This window comes from Saccopteryx bilineata, chromosome 2 (assembly GCF_036850765.1).
Source record: "Saccopteryx bilineata isolate mSacBil1 chromosome 2, mSacBil1_pri_phased_curated, whole genome shotgun sequence".
NCBI lineage: Eukaryota > Metazoa > Chordata > Mammalia > Chiroptera > Emballonuridae > Saccopteryx > Saccopteryx bilineata.
The window spans coordinates 361,362,361-361,381,438 of record NC_089491.1 but is presented as its reverse complement, the minus strand read 5'-3'; the positions used below and the strand labels follow the sequence as shown (position 1 = coordinate 361,381,438).

The following is a 19,078-nucleotide window of genomic DNA, read 5'->3' as shown; positions in this document are numbered from 1 at the left end:
CACGCTAGGCCGACGCTCTACCGCTGAGCCAACCGGCCAGGGCCCTATATAATTTAAGTTTAAAAAATTTGGCTCTCAAAAGAAATTTCAATCATTGTACTGTTGATATTTGGCTCTGCTGACTAATGAGTTTGCTGACTACTGGCGCAGTGGATAAAGCATCAACTTGGAATACTGAGATTGCTGGTTCTAAACCCTGGGTTTGCCTGGTCAAGGCACATATGGGAGTTGATACTTCCTGCTTCTCTTTCTCTCCCTCTCTGTCTCTCCTCTCTAAAATGAATAAATAAATAAAATTTAAAAAATTTAAAAGTAGTGTTTCAGTTTTCTTTGGATAGATACCCAGAAGTGGAATTACTGGATCATTTGGTAGTTCTATTTTAATTTTATTTATTTTTTTAGAGAGAGAGAGACAGGAAGGGAGAGAGATGAGAAGCATCAACTCATAGTTGCAGCACTTCAGTTGTTCATTGATTGCTTTCTCATATGTGCCTTGACCAGGGGCCTCCAGCCAAGCCAGTGACCCCTTGCATAAGCCAGTGACCTTGGACTTCAAGCCAGCAACCATAGGGTCATGTCTATGATCCCATGCTCAAGCTAGTGACCCCGTGCTCAAGCCAGCAATCCTACACTCAAGCCGGATGTGCCCACGCTCAAGCTGGCAACCTTGGGGTTTCAAACCTGGGTCCTCAGTGTCTCAGGCTGACGCTCTATCCACAGCACCACTGCCTGGTTAGGCTATTTTAAAGTTTTTGAGGAATCTCCATACTCTTTTTTTCTAGTGGCTGCGCTAATTTCTAATCCTATCAACAGTGCGCTAGGACTAGGGTTCCCTTTTCTCCACCTCACCACTAGCACTTACTATTCTTTTTTTTTTTTATAATAGCCAATCTTGACAGGTGTGAGGTGTTATCTCATTGTGGTTTTGATTTGCATTTCCCTGATGATTCATGCTTTTTTTTTTATATATATAATTTTATTTTTTTAATGGGGTGACATCAATAAATCAGGATACATATATTCAAAGATAACAAGTCCAGGTTATCTTGTCGTTCAATTATGTTGCATACCCACCACCCAAAGTCAGATTGTCCTCTGTCACCTTCTATCTTGTTTTCTTTGTGCCCCTCCCCACCCCCTATCCCTCTCCCATTCCCCCCCCCCCCGTATCACCACACTCTTATCAATGTCTCTTAGTTTCACTATTATGTCCCACCTACGTATGGAATAATACAGTTCCTGTTTTTTTCTGATTTACTAGAAGTGATTCGTGCTTTTGAAGAGGGGTGGGGAGGTGGAATGGGTGGGCATGGATTCACTCAGGGAGGGCTAAAAGCAGTATGTGTCAGATAGATGGCTGTGTGTGAGAAGGGAAGTGTTGTCAGAAGAGATTATATATGTATATTTTTCTATACATATATGCTTACATGCATTTGCTCAGGTTGGTCATAACTCCTGGAAATAAATCTAATATTCATGCACCTTTTTACACCTATTATGTCATTAAATCTTCCCAGCAACCCTGGAAATAAGTGCCATCATTACAACTTGTCTGACAAGGATACTGCTGCCCAGAGAGGCGCAGCTAGCCCGGCCAGCAGAGGCAGCCTCAGACTGCTGTCTTCGGCTGCAGAAGGGAAGCTTTTCTCAGGACACCACAGCTGCAGTCCTGAAACGGGAGAGATGGGACTGGAGGAAGCCGGGTGGAAACAGTTGCTGAGAGAGACATCCTTTCTGGGCGGGATGGGATTGAAAGGAGCTGCTTAGCATGAACCAGTTCCATTCCACAGTTCCTTTTCCGACTCCAAAACCAAACTTTCCAATGATTAAAATACCTGTGTCCAAGTGGCAGAAATTACAAGTAGAAAGCGCCTCTGTGCACACACCTTTGTAGATGTAAGTAAAGTGATCCAGCAGGGTATACCCTCTGCCCAGGAGGTGGTGGAGCAGCTGCTGGAACAGCGTCACCTCAGACCTGGCAGCACGTGGGCTAAGGAGTGCCTTTCCAGAGGAGCTTCTGGACATACATTGCAGAAGCCATAAAATAGCCACATGCACCAGCTTAGCTGCCTTGTCCCCACATGTGAAACTCCTGGAAGCCCCAGAGGAGGTGGAAGTTCAGGAGAAAGCTGTGTTTGGAGTTGAGTTGTAGGCAGGGCAGGGAGGTCAGAATGAGAAAGGGTCCCGATATCAGAAGTGGTTGGCTCGGGAAACCTGAGGAGGAAAGGTAGATGAAGTTCCTACCTCTAACAAGAAAGGAATTTCTTGCAGAAGCAGCCAACTTAAGTTCAGTTTTTGAGGACTTTTTTAAGCAAAAGAGAAAATGTATGAATTCATAGTCTCGAGGTACAAACCATTGGGTGTGGCTGAATTCAGAGGTTCAGATAATTCTGTCAGGGCTTTTGTCTTCCTCCCTTCATCTCAGCTTCGCTTTCCTCTTCCCTCTGCCAGGGTGTCCTTCCCAGGGAGGCTGGCTGACTTTCTCTGCAGGCAAAGATGGCCACACACAGCTCTAGGGTTACATTTATAAAGGGCTAGTGAGGCCCAGTTAGGACAGGCCACTCTTAAATCCAGAATAAACAAAGAGCTTTTGATGAAGTGAAGCATGAGTTCTTCCTTTGGCTGCTGCAGCTTTTCTAAGTACATATGTTGTACACGTGTGTGGTTTTTGCACCCTCACAGATCCCTATTATTGCTTCCCCTACTCACAGGAGCTACTGTGGGTTGTAATACTCTTAATGTGTAGCATTCTTCTTTGTAGGTTTTATTAACATTTTTTCTTATTGATTCTAGAGAGAGAGAAAAGGAGTGAGAGAGAGAGAAACATTGATTTCTTCTTCCACTTGTTTATGTATTCATTGATTGATTTTATATGTGTCCAGACCAAGGATCAAACCTGCAACCTTGGTGTATTAGATGACACTCTAACCATTTGAGCTACGTGGCCAGGGCTTTGTCTCTTTTCAGTGGAAACATTAGGCTTACCGTTAGCTTTAAATGTCCCTTTCTAAGTTCATTTCATTGGTTTCTGAGTGGGGTGCTGTACATATCTTTAAGGTTTGCTGCAGTTCTGGAGACCCCATGGACAGTTGTGATTTTTGAAGGCACAGTATTTTGGAACTTCCAAAATTCAGAGCTTCTCCTACCCCCAGCCTCTATCTCTCTCCACATTTTGAAGGTTACTGCACACATTTGCGTGCATGCACTCACACACATGCACAGATGTGCATGTTCTGTTTATTTGTTGTCATCAATACATGTAGTAATCACTGAGATAGAGGGAAATAGTTTAGTTTTTAAATTAAAACTTTATGATGCATATTGGCAACAATCCTGAGTGTTTGCCTATATCCGAATGCTGGACTCTATCTCTACTACTTTTGTCCAGTAAAATTTATCAGCGTAAGTGCAATGAATCAAGAGAATTTTATTAATTTTTTTCTGAAGCTGGGCTTGATTACAGTGTACGGACTGGTGCTGTCTAGTTTTTCATCTATTTTTTTTTATTCTAGGCACTTGAAGAGGCCCAGAAAGCAATCCAGCAACTCTTCGGCAAAATCAAAGATATCAAAGACAAAGCAGAAAAATCAGAGCAAATGGTGAGTGTAGGTCTCTTCCGAACATTTTTGTACCAGAAGAGGAAGTTTGCATCTCGTCCAGTTACACTCATGAATGGGCTTTTACTCCCTTTTGCTGCCAACCACAGTACTCACATCTGTACCGTTTGAATACCCTTTGAGTATATCCTCAGTTCAGGAGGAAGATGGAAGATGCAGTGACTCACATTTCCTTCATTCTCCATTGGCAGCCCTGTGTTTAAATAGGAAAAGTTTTCTTCTTCTCCTTTCCCCAAAACTGTTCCCTAGTTATTTTGAAGTCCTTCTTCTGGCATTTGTTTATATCACGTATTTTATGTCACACATAGTACTAGGCTTGCAGTGGTTGCTTAGTGAACAGAAGGCATTATTAAGATATATTATATGTAACTTGTTATCAAATGGAAATCAGTCCTGGATCTGGGAGGTGGGTGTATCCTGCCCATGATTCATGCTTATGGTTTTGATTAAGTTCTCTCTCTGCAAATCTGCATCCTCTGGTGATGCTGTCCGCAGGCCCTGCTGCTGACCAGGTATCCAGCCTCACCCACTCATACTCCGTGGGAGGCACAGTGAAAGGCGCCCCTGGGCCCAGATTCTGACTACATAATGTAATGTCTCTGAATTCCAGTTTCTTCAACTGTAAATAAGAATAATAACCTCTAGCTCTAAGGGTTATAAGAATTAAGTATATTGAAAGCACGGAACATAGTACTAGACTGGTGTTAGCTGCTCAGTGAATGGAAACTATTATTACCGTCATTTTTCCCCCCTACTTTTTCTGGTTACAAAAAAACCTTGCAGGTTCATAGGTATGGAACTGAAGCTATGCAGGTCATAATCTTTATGAGGTCATGCAGGGTGGTCCAACTGAAAAATCAAGTCACATGAACTTAACTCACTACCAGGTTTTTCACTTTTAGTGGTAGAGATGTCTTTTCAGTGACTAGGATGTTTGTGCCTGGTCTGAGGGCACTCCCCTCCTCCAGGCATCAGAGAGCCTGGGAAAGCACGTTGCTGATCAGAAAGTGTCTTGGTCAACACGGACTCAGTCAGTTTAGTGGATGATTTCACCTAGGTGTCCATAGAGTTGAAGAATTGTTCCTACTTCACCATCGAGTGTGCTTTGTTAGTGACTGAAATATACTTATATTCCCAGATACAGTTTCTTCCTCTTGGACTGGCCAGATCAACACTGTTGGAACGTTACTCCACTGATTTCTTTCTCACTCCCTGAAGGCTATATGCCTCCCCTCTCATGACATCCCATTTTAAGCTTCTGTTACAGGGTATACAGTTTAATCTTCTTCAGATTTGAAAGTCTTTCTTTTCTGGAGATTGGACAATAAACCCTAGTCCCATAAATAAAGACCATTTCAAAAGCATTAGCCAACTAATACTACCCATTTGTACTGAATGTAGTAGTCTCAGTGGCACTTGACCTTGTTCAAGAGGAGATGTCTATACCTGGCGCCTGGGCACTGAATATGCCATTCTAAATTTCTATTTGGATCACCCCATTTGTGGTGAAAAATAGAGTTCATTTTATTCTCTCTTTTTTTTGTATTTTCTGAAGTTGGAAACGGGGAGGCAGTCAGACAGACTCCCGCACGTGCCCGACCGGGATCCACCCGGCATGTCCACCAGGGGGCGATGCTCTGCCCATCTGGGGCGTTGCTCTGTTGCGACAAGAGCCATTCTAGTGCCTGAGACAGAGGCCATGGAGCCATCATCAGCACCCGGGCCAACTCTGTTCCAATGGAGCCTCGGCGGCTGTGGGAGGGGAAGAGCGAGACAGAGAGGAAGGAGAGGGGGAGGGGTGGAGAAGCAGATGGGCGCTTCTCCTGTGTGCCTTGGCTGGGAATCGAACCCGGGACTCCTGCACGCCAGGCCGACGCTCTACCACTGAGCCAACCAGCCAGGGCCTTTATTCTCTTAATTGAGGAATTTATAACCCTGGGTAAAGTCAGTTGAAGAAATGCCAAATTAGCCTGACCAGGCAGTGGTGCAGTGGGTAGAGCATCAGACTGGGACGCAGAGGACCCAGGTTCGAGACCCCGAGGTTGCTAGCTTGAGTGCAGGCTCATCTGGTTTGAGCAAAGCTCACCAGCTTGGACCCAAGGTTGCTTGCTCGAGCAAGGGGTTACTCGGTCTGCTTAAGGCCCGCAGTCAAGGCATATATGAGAAAGCAATCAATGAACAACTGAGGTGTCACAATGAAAAACTGATGATTGATGCTTCTCATCTCTCTGCGTTCCTGTCTGCCTGTCCCTATCTAGCCCTCTCTCTGACTCTGTAAAAAAAAAAAAAGAAATGCCAAATTAAATTTGAGTGGGGCCCTGGCCAGTTGGCCCAGTGGTAGAGTGTCGTCCGGCATGTGGAAGTCCCAGGTTCAATTCCCAGTCAGGGCACACAGGAGAAGTGCCCATCTGCTTCTCCACCCTTCCCCTCTCCCTTCTCTTTTTATCTCTTCCTCTCTCATAGCCATGGCTCAGTTAGAGCAAGTTGGCCCTGGGCACTGAGGATGAATCCATGGCTCTCCTTAGGCACTGGAATGGCTCAGTTGCCAAGCAACAGCCCCAATTGGGCAGAGCATTGCCCAGTAGGGGGCTTGCCTGGTTGGTGGATCCCAGTCAGGGCACCTGAGGGAGTGTATCTGTCTCCGTGCTTCTCACTTAAGAAAAAAAAAATTTTAATGGGCTGATTGGGAACTATTTTGATAATCTATTGTGAGAAAGCCTGTGTTTTCTCCAAGGGCTAACTGAAGGGTTTTTTATTTTATTTTTCAACTATAGTTTACATTCAGTTTTACTTTGCATTAGTTCAGGTGTAACCTGGGTTTTTTCCTCACTTCATTTGCCTTATTTTCTTGTGGAGCAACTTGCAGTTGGTTTTACATCTTTCTTAACCTTCTTCCTTTTTCTCCTGTGGTTTTCAATATTTAGGTGAAAGAAATCACCCGAGATATTAAGCAGTTAGATCATGCCAAACGCCACCTGACCACCTCCATCACCACGCTGAACCACCTGCACATGTTGGCAGGTGGCGTCGATTCCCTCGAGTAAGCCATGTCAACTTTCTCTTTTGGGTCCACAGGAAATGAATGTATCACATATAGAAAATGGCCTCATAGGTTTATTTACTTCTCAGCCAGAAATATCTCACCATCCTGCCCCACTTTCTTCAAATCCGTCTCATGTTCAGTCACCAGATTTGCTTTCTGCCCTCTGGTGTTCCAAACCTAGCAAATACCCTGACACTTGAAGGTGAGATGCAGGTGAGTCTGACAGGACCCAGAAAGAATGTGGAGAATGACTCCAAGAATGCAGATCGTTTCAATGTGGTAGAGCTCTACTATTGGGGCCCACAAGGTGATTGAGCTCTGTAATCCCTTCCTACAGCCGTGGCCTTGGCAACTTCCTGCTTGTGTTGGGCTGAGTTGCACTGTCCTTGAATGTGTTGTGTGGAAACAGATCTTTGATTTCTCATTCAGCCCCCTTTTTCAAATACAGTAGCTTCCTGTTTGGTTTATAGAAGTGCTATAGAGAATGATACATGAGGACATTAGATATAGTATTAAAAGGAAGAACTGGTTATTTGTCACAAAGAAGCAGTGTAAAAGGCCACCTTTATTAGCAAGATCCTGACGCATCAGTTCTCTTTTATGGTCTCTCTCAGGCTGAGAATTTCCCCTACCCCAGCCTCAGTGCAATCTCATGTGTGGACAGAGAAAGTGCATCTTCACAGAAATTTAGATATGGTGTCCAAAGTTATGGGCGGGGCCAGACTCCTACCTGACCTCTCTCAGGCACTGCGTGAGTTTCAGCAAACCCTGATCCATTCTCCTATGAGTAGTGATCAGAGAGATCAGAGGCCAGTGGGAGACTGGAGGAGCAATTTCCTCGGCTCTTCCCCCAGATGCTCAGTTTTCCACAAACTATGTAATCAGACAGTGAAAGCAACATCATGTCTTGGCTTGAACTTGAGCCTGTCTTTTTAAACGCCTCTAAAGGGAAGTCATAAATTATACTTTTAATTTAAAAGCCCAACCTTAATGAAAGACTTGGTTGGACCTAATAGTTTGTCCTTCCTTGCTGTGTGTAGCTGTTGATTTTATCAGCATCCTTTTTTTTAATGCTTCATTAACCTTTGCAATAGGGAGAGTAGGTACATTTGACACGGTGTTGCTTAACATTGGTTTAAAACTTGCAGATTTGAGTTAATATGTAAGTGCACATAAATGCCCTTTGTTGTATCCTGGGAAGATGTGTTTGGTCTGCCCATAAACTGTAATCCTCAAATAGTAACATCCGTACCTCTGTTCTCTGTCAAAAGCCTGCTAATCCCATAATACCCAACCCAAATCTTCAAATTTGGTCTTCCCCAATTTCCCCTTCTCCCGCCCAAAGAGAGTCCATTACTCACACATTCATTTGTACCTCCCATTGCATGTAACTAGTACTTCTGTTTAGAACCCAGTTCCTCCTATTAAGTATTAGCTAGATGTGCATTTGGCTCTCTCCCTGACTAAATGTTATCACCCTGAAGATTTGGACCAGGTCTTATTTTCCCCCCACTGCCTAGCACCATACTTTTTTAGCGCTCAGTAAATGCTTATTAAATCAAGCTGATGTCCATTTTCGAGCTCGGAGTTGTTTGTTCCACATCTGTATCGTGTGTCTTTAGTGTTGTTCTAGAGTTCTTAACTTCTTGGTTCCTTGCAGAGCCATGACCAGGCGGAGACAGTATGGGGAAGTCGCTAATCTTCTTCAGGGCGTGATGAATGTTCTGGAGCACTTCCACAAGTATATGGGAATTCCACAGATCCGGCAGCTTTCTGAAAGGTAAAACGTCAGTGGAAAAAACGATCTTCCCTTTTAAGTTAAGATGGTGCTAGGAAATGCTTAGGCACTTCACTCAGTATATTCATTATAAAATCTTTTTTTTCACATGCGCACAAGAGAGATGGGGTTGGGGGAGAGAGACAGAAAGGGAGAGAGATGCGAAGTATCAATTTATAGTTGTGGCACTTTAGTTATTCATTGGTTATTTCTTATATGTGCCTTGACCCGGGAGGCTCCAGCCAAGCCAGTGACCACTTGCTCAAGCCAGCAACCTTGGGCTTCAAGCCATTGACCTTGGGTTTCAAGCCAGGGAACTTTGGGCTTCAAACCAGCGCCCATGGGGTCATATCTATAATCCCACACTCAAGCCAGCAATACCTCACTCAAACTGGCAAGCCTGCGCTCAAGTTGGATGAGTTCAAACTCAAGCCAAAGACCTTGGGGTTTCAAACCTGAGACCTCAGCGCCCCAGGTCGATGCTCTGTCCACTGCGCCACCACCATTCAGGCTATAGATTCTTATTCTAAGAGGTAACCTCAGATGTCATATGCCCTGACTCTGTGTGGTGGAGATGTCCTGTCTGCCATACCCTTAGCAACTCCTGACCATGTCTTCTAAAGCTGCCTAGGTTTGAGAGGGGCTGTCCTGCCATCATTCGAGTGGCAGCTGCTGAGTTGTATATGTGAATAACTTTCCGTTGTCTGTACTTGTGAGGGACGCTATCCAGTTGTCTATTTCCTTGTAACAAACCACCACAAGACTTAGTTAGTTTCTGGTCTACTACATTTTTCTTTGGAAGGTCTGGATGTTTATTAAAATCTTTGTATTATTTCTAAGAATCTAGGTGGGACATGAAGGAGAGATTGCAACATGTGCTCACATGCCGTCTCACAGTGGAAATGCCAAAGAGCCATTAAGGAATGTCAGAGCAGAGCTTGGCAGAGTGCTAGGGAAATCACCACCCTTCCCCTCATCCTTCCTAACCCCTTCACTTAGAGATGGCTGGTCACCATATAGCACTGGGGATGGAAAGCAGTAAAGAGAGCAAAGAGGGCTTTATGAGCTGCGAGAAAGAAGGAAGCTGGGATGGAGAAGGCAGACTTGCTCTTAGTGGATGGGGAGGAGGGAAGGAGGCAGTTGATCTGTTTTTCCCATTTATTTATTCTTGTTTTCATCTATCTAATGTATCTTTACTGTGTGCCTTCTATGTCCCAGGCCCTGTGCTTGAGTACTGAAGGCACAAGGATAAGCAATACATACTCTCTGCTCTCAAGGAATTCACCATTTTTGTGTAGAGAAGAGGAATGCTGATATAAAATTTCAGTATAGCACAGATATAAGAAAACTGGTATTTGCTCTGTAAGGCACAGCAGGGTCTTAGAAGAGGAGTTGATAGGCTGAATCTTCTGGGGCTGAGTGTAGGGGTCATAGAAGAATTTAATTTTAAGTTGATTCTAAAAGAATGGGCAGGATTTACCCCCAAGACAAGAAGGGGGGTGGAGGAATGGAAGAGAGAGAACCTCATGGCACCCGGAGGGGATGGAAAGTAAAAGCCTGCATAGAAAGGCAAGGTCAGAGTTTATGTCTTGCTAAAGAATTTGTTCTTTATTTGGTGGACAGTGAAATATCTTAAGAGAGCAAAGAGGGCTTTATGAGCTGTGAGAAAGAAGGAAGCTTGGATGGAGAAGGCAGACTTGCTCTTAGTGGATGGGGAGGAGGGAAGGAGGCATGATCCCATTTGTATTTTGTAAAAGTCTAGTAGATTATTGGTATAAGACGGTAGAGACTTATGTTCTAGACTATGTTCTTGACTAGAAAAGAGATGGACCATACCAAGACAATGACTATAAGGTCAAGGAGCTGTGTTGAGGTGTTGGTTACCAGTTGGTTAGTTGTGTGTAATGGGCATTGTTGATAGCAGGAATAATGACATTCCCCTTAAAGAGAGAATCTAACACTTTGTCAATATATTTCATTTCTTAAAACATTCATGATCGTGTAGGGTTGCTGCAAACACAGGAGGATTTACTTTTTTTTTAGTGGAAAACTTCTATTTGTACAAATATTGTGTAGGTTAATATAGAGCATGTGCTATTAAATAACACTGAAAATAACAGAGAAAATCTTCTTGTTTTCAGTGTTTGACTACAATTGTTTTTCGAGAGGTATTAAATTTTTGTGGGAAGTCCAGACATCTTATTTTTAGCATCATTTCTGGTGATTTTCCTCCCTGATGTTTACATAGCAATGGTAGAACCATCTGGAAATGATAGAAATAACTGGTTAGGGGGAGGAGAAGTTAGAAGGTAAGGGAGTTATACCCTATACATTTCTTCAGTTTCTCTAATTTAATAGCTTACTATATATAAATTATAGAAATCATATAAAAAGTTGTATTCTGAAATCTTTGCCTGTACATTTTTTTTTTTTTCTGAAGCTGGAAACAGGGAGAGACAGTCAGACAGACTCCCGCATGCGCCCGACCGGGATCCACCCAGCATGCCCACCATGGGGCGACGCTCTGCCCACCAGGGGGGCGATGCTCTGCCCATCCTGGGGGTCACCATGTTGCGACCAGAGCCACTCTAGCGCCTGAGGCAGAGGCCAAGGAGCCATCCCCAGCGCCCGGACCATCTTTGCTCCAATGGAGCCTTGGCTGCGGGAGGGGAAGAGAGAGATAGAGAGGAAGGCGTGGCGGAGGGGTGGAGAAGCAAATGTGCGCTTCTCATGTGTGCCCTGGCCGGGAATCGAACCCGGGTCCTCTGCACGCTAGGCTGACACTCTACCGCTGAGCCAACCGGCCAGGGCTGCCTGTACATTTCAAATATGAAGTTCATAGACCTTGATTTGAATATAGCTATTCTTTTCCAACTACCCTTCTGGAAAATGCTTAAACATTAATTAATATCATCTTTACATACAAATTCTCCTGGTTTAAGAATATCTATCAAAGCAAATGTTTCTAGTAATCAGTCAACATTTCCTGAGAAAGAATGGAAGATTCTTGCATTCTCTTGAAACTCATGAAACCCTTGAACTAAGAAGTATTTTTCAGGGCTGTTTCTACTCTCTTATGTGTGAAAGATACTTGGCAGATTGGGATCACATGATGTAGTAATAGAAGAAACTAAAGTAGTTTGAATGAAAAGTCCCACCTAATGGTGTGACTCTTACAAGTTCCTCCAGAAGGAACTTCAGTTTCAAAAGTGTGAGTTCTGAAAGTGTAAGGGTTTTAAAAGTACAAGGGTTGTACTTGATCTCAAAAGCATCCAACTGAGTCACTCCAAGATTCTGGGTTAAGATTATAAAGCCTGTCTGTTTAGAAATGGAACATCTAAGATTAATGTGGCTAATTAACCATTCTGTCCAAGACAGATGATGTATTTGGGAGGTCAGTTTGTTGTGAACTGTTATGGATGTTTTCTTTGGGGCTGTCATTCACAAGGTTATGGAAACATTGGAGTTACTTTATCTTCAAATGTCTAAATAATTGTCATGATTTGCTGCCCCTTTGCTCCTGCCCGAATGAAAACTGATAGCACATTTACGAAAGGGCACCTTTATATAACCCTTGGTCACATGGCATGGATGATGCTAGAAGCCAGTTGGTTGATGTTTCTTTCTGGGCAGCACAGTGGATCTTTTATTTTCTAAGAGTGATCAACACTGAATTGCCACCACTCAACCAGGCCAAATTTATTTGGATGCCAGGAGGTGTTTTTATTCACTATTTGGATGCCAGGAGGAACTTTTATTTACTACCCTGTCCTCTATCGGTTGTAGATTGATAGAATGACTAGGAAATCTTGTTAACTCAACTCATGTGCATGCTCTCCTCACAGAGTCTTAGTTGATTCCTCTCTACTGTAGGGATTTACTTTTCATTGTTAGAGGAGGAAGGGATACAAAGGAGTAAAGTTGAAGATATTCTTTTAAGTAATTTTCCCCCCTAGGATCCTGTGTAGGCAACTGATGGTAAAAGACTACTATTCATGTCTCACCCTGAAAATACATGGAATTGTGATTTGGGTTTACAGACACTGTCATTAATGTCAATATGGGAGGTGGTTGCTCTTTCACCTGAGTCACCTAGAGACATTTGGAAACATTTTTGTGTGGAAGCTTATTTTCTGCTTCAGCGTTAATTATACGTCTGACTTGAAATCACCTGTAAAGATGGATGGTGAAGGCAGCCAGCACTATAAGAGGGTGTTGTAGCCTGACCGGGCAGTGGCGCAGTGGATAGAGCATCGGACTGGGATGCAGAGGACCCAGGTTCGAGACCCCGAGGTCGCCAGCTTGAGCGCGGGCTCATCTGGTTTGAGCAAAAAGCCCACCAGCTTGAACCCAAGGTCGCTGGCTCTGGCAAGGGGTTACCCAATCTGCTGAAGGCCCGCGGTCAAGGCACATATGAGAAAGCAATCAATGAACAGCTAAGGTGTTGCAACGTGCAATGAAAAACTAATAATTGATGCTTCTCATCTCTCTCCGTTCCTGTCTGTCTCTGACTCACTCTCTGTCTCTGTAAAAAAAAAAAAAAAGAGGGTGTTGTAGAATAATCGGTACTGGAGAGGACAGTGACAGGCATCTCCTACAGGCCTCCATCCCTACTCTCTAACTTTACAACTATTCTTAGTTGTAGCCCCTTCAGGGAAATGACTTCCTTATGATTACATACGTGTAGCTCACTAGCAACACAGCTGAGTCTAGACTATGTGAAGAGGTGACTTTGAAGATGGGGTGAGGATGGCAAGGGTACGTACGTGCAGATCAGTCTGCTACTTCGCCCCCTCGTGAGCACTCAGGAATTACCAAGCCTCTGGTTGTCTTTCACAACCCCCCCTCCCCCCAGTTTTAAATAGATCAGGAAGATGGAGTTAAGGGGTGGTGGGTTGACAGCAGCAGATCTGAGACCATCCAGATCCCTGAGATGCTCAGGAGCCCTAAGAGTATGGCCAAGAGCACCCCTGGCTAGGGGTGCGACTTCCCCTCCAGGAATTGTCTCTGTGGCTGGGGATGGAGCAGTGCTTTCTGTGTGTTGTCAGTAGAATAGGAACAGAGGGGCCTGAGGCTCCGGAAGCTTTGTCTTGCGACCTGGCACCAGCAGAGTCTGTCTGCCTGGCCTGTTATATAAAGTCACAGGATCTCCAAGGGACACTTTTACAAAAGCTTATTCTCTTCTTTCCAATCAGAAATGTTTCCCTTTGTCTGTTGGGCAACTCTAGATGGAAGGCCTTGATTCTGACTTGGGGGGGCTATGCCAGTAACAGCCTTATCTCGGGCATTTCTAGCCCCCTTGAAAACTAACTAAAAAGGCTATCAGACTGGTTTTAAATGTTTTGAAATAGTGGGAAAACCCTGGAAAGTATTTAAAATGAAGATATAATGATGACTATGCCACAGAAAAATCAGACTGTTTTGGGTCCTGTCCCCTTATTAAAAAACCCCAAAAATCTCAGTAGGTTGCTAGGGTACTGCCTAGAAGCCAAAGAAATTGTGGTTTTGAGCTGTTCACTGTTTCTAGAAACTTTATAAAGTTAATTCCAAAGTAACAGGGTGGAGACCAAGAAAGGAAGAATACTATTTTTATGGTGCTTTTAGCAAAGATACAATATTTGCCTGGGGCTCAGGGCAGTTTAGCAAAGCCTTGCTCCCCTAAGGCAGAGGCTGGTGGAGGACAGGGGCATTGCAGGCGGCGGGATAACCTTCCTTCCTCATCCCAGCTGCTTTTCCTCTCTTTTCATTCCAGCCGGCAAATATTTGTGGAGCTCCTAGTGTATATGCAGACCTCTGTGTTAGGGACTGACCTTCCCTTTCTAACTGGTTTTCATTGCAACTCAGTCTCCATGTTCAGAGTCTTACTAGTGAGCTTAAATCTTCACTCAGTGACCTTCCCTCTCAATTAACAGTTCACTTGATCATTTTGGTCTTCTTTCTTTCTACTCTAGAAAACATTCTTTTCATTCATTTGTTAAAACTTATGATCCTGGTCTTGATTTCTGGGTTGGAAAAAACCAATTTTGAAATAGTATGGAGGCCCTGGCTGGTTGGCTCAGTGGTAGAGCATTGGCCTGGCGTGCAGGAGTCCCGGGTTTGATTCCCGGCCAGGGCACACAGGAGAAGCGCTCATCTGCTTCTCCACCCCTCCCCCTCTCCTTCCTTTCTGTCTCTCTCTTCCCCTCCTGCAGCCAAGGCTCTATTGGAGGAAAGCTGGCCCAGGTGCTGGGGATGGCTCTGTGGCCTCTGCCTCAGGCGCTGGAAATGGCTCTGGTTGCAACAGAGCGACACCTCGGATGGGCAGAGCATTGCCCCTGGTGGGTGTGCTGGGTGGATCCCGGTTGGGCGCATGTGGGTCTTGTCTGACTGCCTCCCTGTTTCCAACTTCAGAAAAAAATAAAATAAAATAAAATAAAAAGAAATAGTATGGAGCTTACCTCCTATGCCTCCAAGGAGCAGGTGAGCAGTTAAACCAGTAATCCAAAGTGGATTTATGTTTGATTTTGGCCTTATTATATAGCATTTCCCTGCAGCTATCTAATGACTTTGTAAAGGTAAACATGTACTACCTCGTGACAGGCAAGGTGTGACCTAGAAGAACTTGTATATAGAAAAATCTATGAATATAGAAAATCCTTCTTGAGATTAAATGGATACCTGGATCCTGGTCATAAACTTGCTACTGACTAGTGTGTGACCTCTTATCTAGCCCCTCCTCCTTCTGTCCTATCTCTAAAGACTCCAACAGTTCTGATCCCCATAGATCTTTGCATAACCCTTTGAGTATTACCAACGAACATTCATGTACATCCTCATGGGAGGTACAAGAGAATTGCATGAGATAACAAAAAATTTTATTTTAAAAATGTGCACGGTAACATTAAAAAAAAGGCAAATGTGCCTGACCCATGGTGGCGCAGGGGATAAAGCGTCAACCTGGAAGGCTGAGGTTGCCAGTTCGAAACCCTGCACTTGTCTGGTCAAGGCACATATGGTAGTTGATGCTTCCTGCTCCCCCCCCTTACTCTCTCTTTCTAAAATGAACAAATAAAATAAATTAAAAAAAAATAAAGGTAAATGTATATTCTTCTTGTTTCCTTCCATAAATTGGTTATCAAACAAATATGATTTTAAGTTAATAAAACTGGAACTGAAACTAATTTCATTTTTTGAAAATAACTCACTCTTGGGGGTCAGTGAGCATGAAAAACACTCACTACTTAAAGGGATAATTACTATGTGTTGGGCAGATAAAATATATTATGCTCACTTTGTTAAAATATTAATGTGTGTTTGGGGCAGGCTGTGGGCAGGCAGGATCCTTGTAGCCTGGGATTGGTTTTTAGACTAAGCCTTTCCCACCCTTTTTGATGTGAGGTGGTGCACTCTCATGAGGAATCCCACTATGCCTCAGATAAGTGACTTTGTGTCAGAGACTTCCTTATTTGTATATTGGATTAAAGGTTTTGATTTCTACACTATAAAATGGGGGCAGAACGAGAGCTTGCTCTCTTGGTTCCTGAGATTAGCATTAGAGAGGAGAGCAGAGAAAGACCACATGGAGGAGGCCAGGAGAAGCAGCCAAGATGGTGGAGTGCTGAGGAGAAGCCAGTTTGTGCAAAGTTTGTGCAGGGAGAAGGAAGGAGATGGGGAACAGAGGTGAATAAGTCTGGTGAGCTAGAAACCTTTGATTCTAGGAAACTCGGATAAGGCATGTAAAGCCAGCAGCCAGGGCCAGGGCCACTATCAAAGCAGCCTGGCCCATGCAGGTTCGCATTGGATTCGGACAGTCGGTAAAGAAACAACGGAGCCAAGAACTGATGGGCTGTCATCTTTAATTCTAGCTTGTACCCAGCGGGCAAGTAAAAACACACACTGGGCTCCAAAACCCACTCACATTCAGTGCTCACAAAGCTACTGATTTATCCAAGTTTCCTAGAATCAAAGGCTTCTAGTTCACCAGACTTATTCACCTCTGTTCCCCATCTCCTTCCTTCTCCCTGTACAAACTCTGTGCTCTCTTCTCACTCAGCACTCCGCCATCTTGGCTGCTTCTCCTGACCTACTCCACGTGGCCTCCTTCTGCTCTTCTCTCTGCTCTCTCCTCTAATGATAATCTCAGGAACCAAGAGAGCAAGCTCCCGCTCTGCCCCTATTTTATAGTGTAGAAATCCAAACCTTTAATCCAATATACAAAATAGGGAAGTCTCTAATACAAAGTCACTTTCTGAGGCATGATAGGATTGTACCACCCCACATCAAAAAGGGTGGGAAAGGCTTAATTCCAAAACCAAGCCCCAGGATACAAGGATCCTGCCTGCCCACAGCCTACCCCCAACACACATTAATATCACCTGGGCCACGACCTCCTCGTGGGCACCATCCTCAACAAAGTGAGCATAATACACTTTATCTGCCCAACAAGGCAGTAGCTTTGTGAGCACTGAATGAGTGGATTTTGGAGCCTAGTGTGTGTTTTTACTTGTCTGCTAGGTGGGTGCAAGCTAGGATGAAAGATAATGGCCCACCAGCTTTTGGCTTCCTTGTTTCATTACCATCTGTCTGAATCTAATGCGAACCTGCATGGGCCAGGCAGCTGTGATGGTGGACTTGGCCACTGGCTTAACACTATGGATATTTGAAAATTACCAGACAATGATATGTTCTCTTTTCTCTGCAGAGTGAAAGCTGCCCAGACTGAATTAGGACAGCAAATCCTGGCCGATTTTGAAGAAGCATTTCCTTCCCAGGGTACCAAGGTATTGTTTTGCATTTTCTTTCCAGTCTTTAGATATTATCACTTACCTAATTCATACTCACCACAGCTACCATTTCCATATATCATCCCAACAGTGTTTGCTGGCAGCCATAAGTCTGTTTGTCAGAGGTTCAGGGTAATGAAGCCATCCTTGATATTAAATACCCAAAAGCTTGTTCTCATTTGTGTTCTTTCAGTGTCAAAAAGTGAAGATTTGTTCTGGCTTAATTGTCTTCCCAGTAAATTCCTTATTTCTCATGTCTTTGTTTAAGATTTTTTTTTTATTTATTTTAGAGAGGAGAGAAAAAGGGAGAGACAGAGGGGAGGAAGGAGCAGGAAGCATCAACTACCATATGTGCCTTGATCGGACAAGTGCAGAGTTTTGAACCGGCAACCTCAGCGTTCCAGGTCTGCACTTGATCCACACTGCCTCACCACAGGTCAGGCTTCTTATGGCTGTGTTTAAAAAAAAAAAGACAGGCCTGACCTGTGGTGGCACAGTGGATAAAGCGTCAACCTGGAAATGCTGAGGTTGCCGGTTCGAAACCCTGAGCTTGCCTGGTCAAGGCACATATGGAAGTTGATGCTTCCTGCTCCTCCCCCTTCTCTCTCTCTCTCCTTTCTAAAATGAATAAATAAAATAAAAAATAAAAAATGAAAAGTTATTAAAAAAATGTTCCTAAAAAAATATTAAAAAAAAAAAAAAAAGACACACACACACACACACACACACACAGCCCCCGACCTGTGGTGGCGCAGTGGATCAAGTGTGGACCTGGAACGCTGAGGTCGCCAGTTCAAAAACCCGGGCTGGCCTGGTCAAGGCACATATGGGAGTTGATGCTTCCTGCTCCTCCCCCCTTCTCTCTCTCTCTCTCTCTCACTCTCTCTCCTCTCTAAAATGAATAAATAAAAAAATTAATTAAAAAAAACCTTTAGGCCGCAGTGTTTTTTAGGATTGTTATATAACTTATTGGTTGTAGTTTGGTGAAAAGACAGCCGGGAGGGGTGTCCACACACAGGCTTATGTAACTGGGACTGACACAGGAGACGCGCTTTTAACGATCAGAATCCTGTGGAATTCACCCCTCTAGCTCTCACTGGTAGCATAGCTGTTTGTTGTGTCTGGGAAGCCCATGGTATTTCACTTGTATGCTCTTGGTTACACTTCTCATGTAATCAAGAGAAGTGAGCTTTGTCTTACTTGGCTGTCATTGCACTTGGTTAATTGCTGTTAGCTCTACATTCAAATTGTAGCAGACATAATCTTAATGCTTTGCATGTGTCGGGGAAGGAAGCACCTTCAGAAGCTTTTACTTCTCTATTACTTGAGCTATTTCGGGAGAATTGTTCAACACAGATATGAACCAAATTACACGTGGGCAGGCAGCACTCCTCGCTGCTCTTGGTGGGCGGAAGTGGTGGACGTATGTTCGTTCACTGAGCCAAGGGACGTTGCTGGAGCTGTGCTATAATTCCAGAACTGGAAATACCTTAATCCTGTTTCTTTGTGTTCCGTAAAAGAAACGCAAGGAGTAGGTGGGGGTAGCTGCCCCAGCTTTGCAGATTACTGCTGTCTGTAGGAAACCTCCTGATTTTAATGTCTGCCATATTGTGCCTGTCTTCTAGTAATCACATATTTTATTTGTAAAGCATGTTCCTTTGAGGACTTGACATCCTTATTCAATTGATGTAACTGTAGGGAGTAGATGTTGGAAAGCTATTGTATGTAAAAAGATTATAAGGTATTCACAAATTATAAGCACTAAACCAGTGATGGGCAATCTTTTGAGCTTGGTGTGTCAAAATTCGCCAAAAAACCGAGCATAACTCAGGTGGTGTGTCACTTTGAGAAAAAAAACATAATGTTGTGATATTTATAG

At 43.9% G+C, this 19,078-nt stretch overlaps 1 protein-coding gene across 1 annotated transcript in view; it reads left to right on the top strand.

Moving 5' to 3' along the window:
* VPS53 (VPS53 subunit of GARP complex) overlaps positions 1 to 19,078 on the top strand; it is a 193,489-nt gene that overhangs the window by 52,331 nt on the left and 122,080 nt on the right. Inside the window, exons 5-8 of the mRNA XM_066263104.1 lie at positions 3,513 to 3,599; positions 6,542 to 6,657; positions 8,321 to 8,440; positions 17,118 to 17,196. Of these exons, the coding sequence (XP_066119201.1) occupies positions 3,513 to 3,599; positions 6,542 to 6,657; positions 8,321 to 8,440; positions 17,118 to 17,196 (402 nt within the window). The remainder of the gene's footprint in view (positions 1 to 3,512; positions 3,600 to 6,541; positions 6,658 to 8,320; positions 8,441 to 17,117; positions 17,197 to 19,078) is intronic.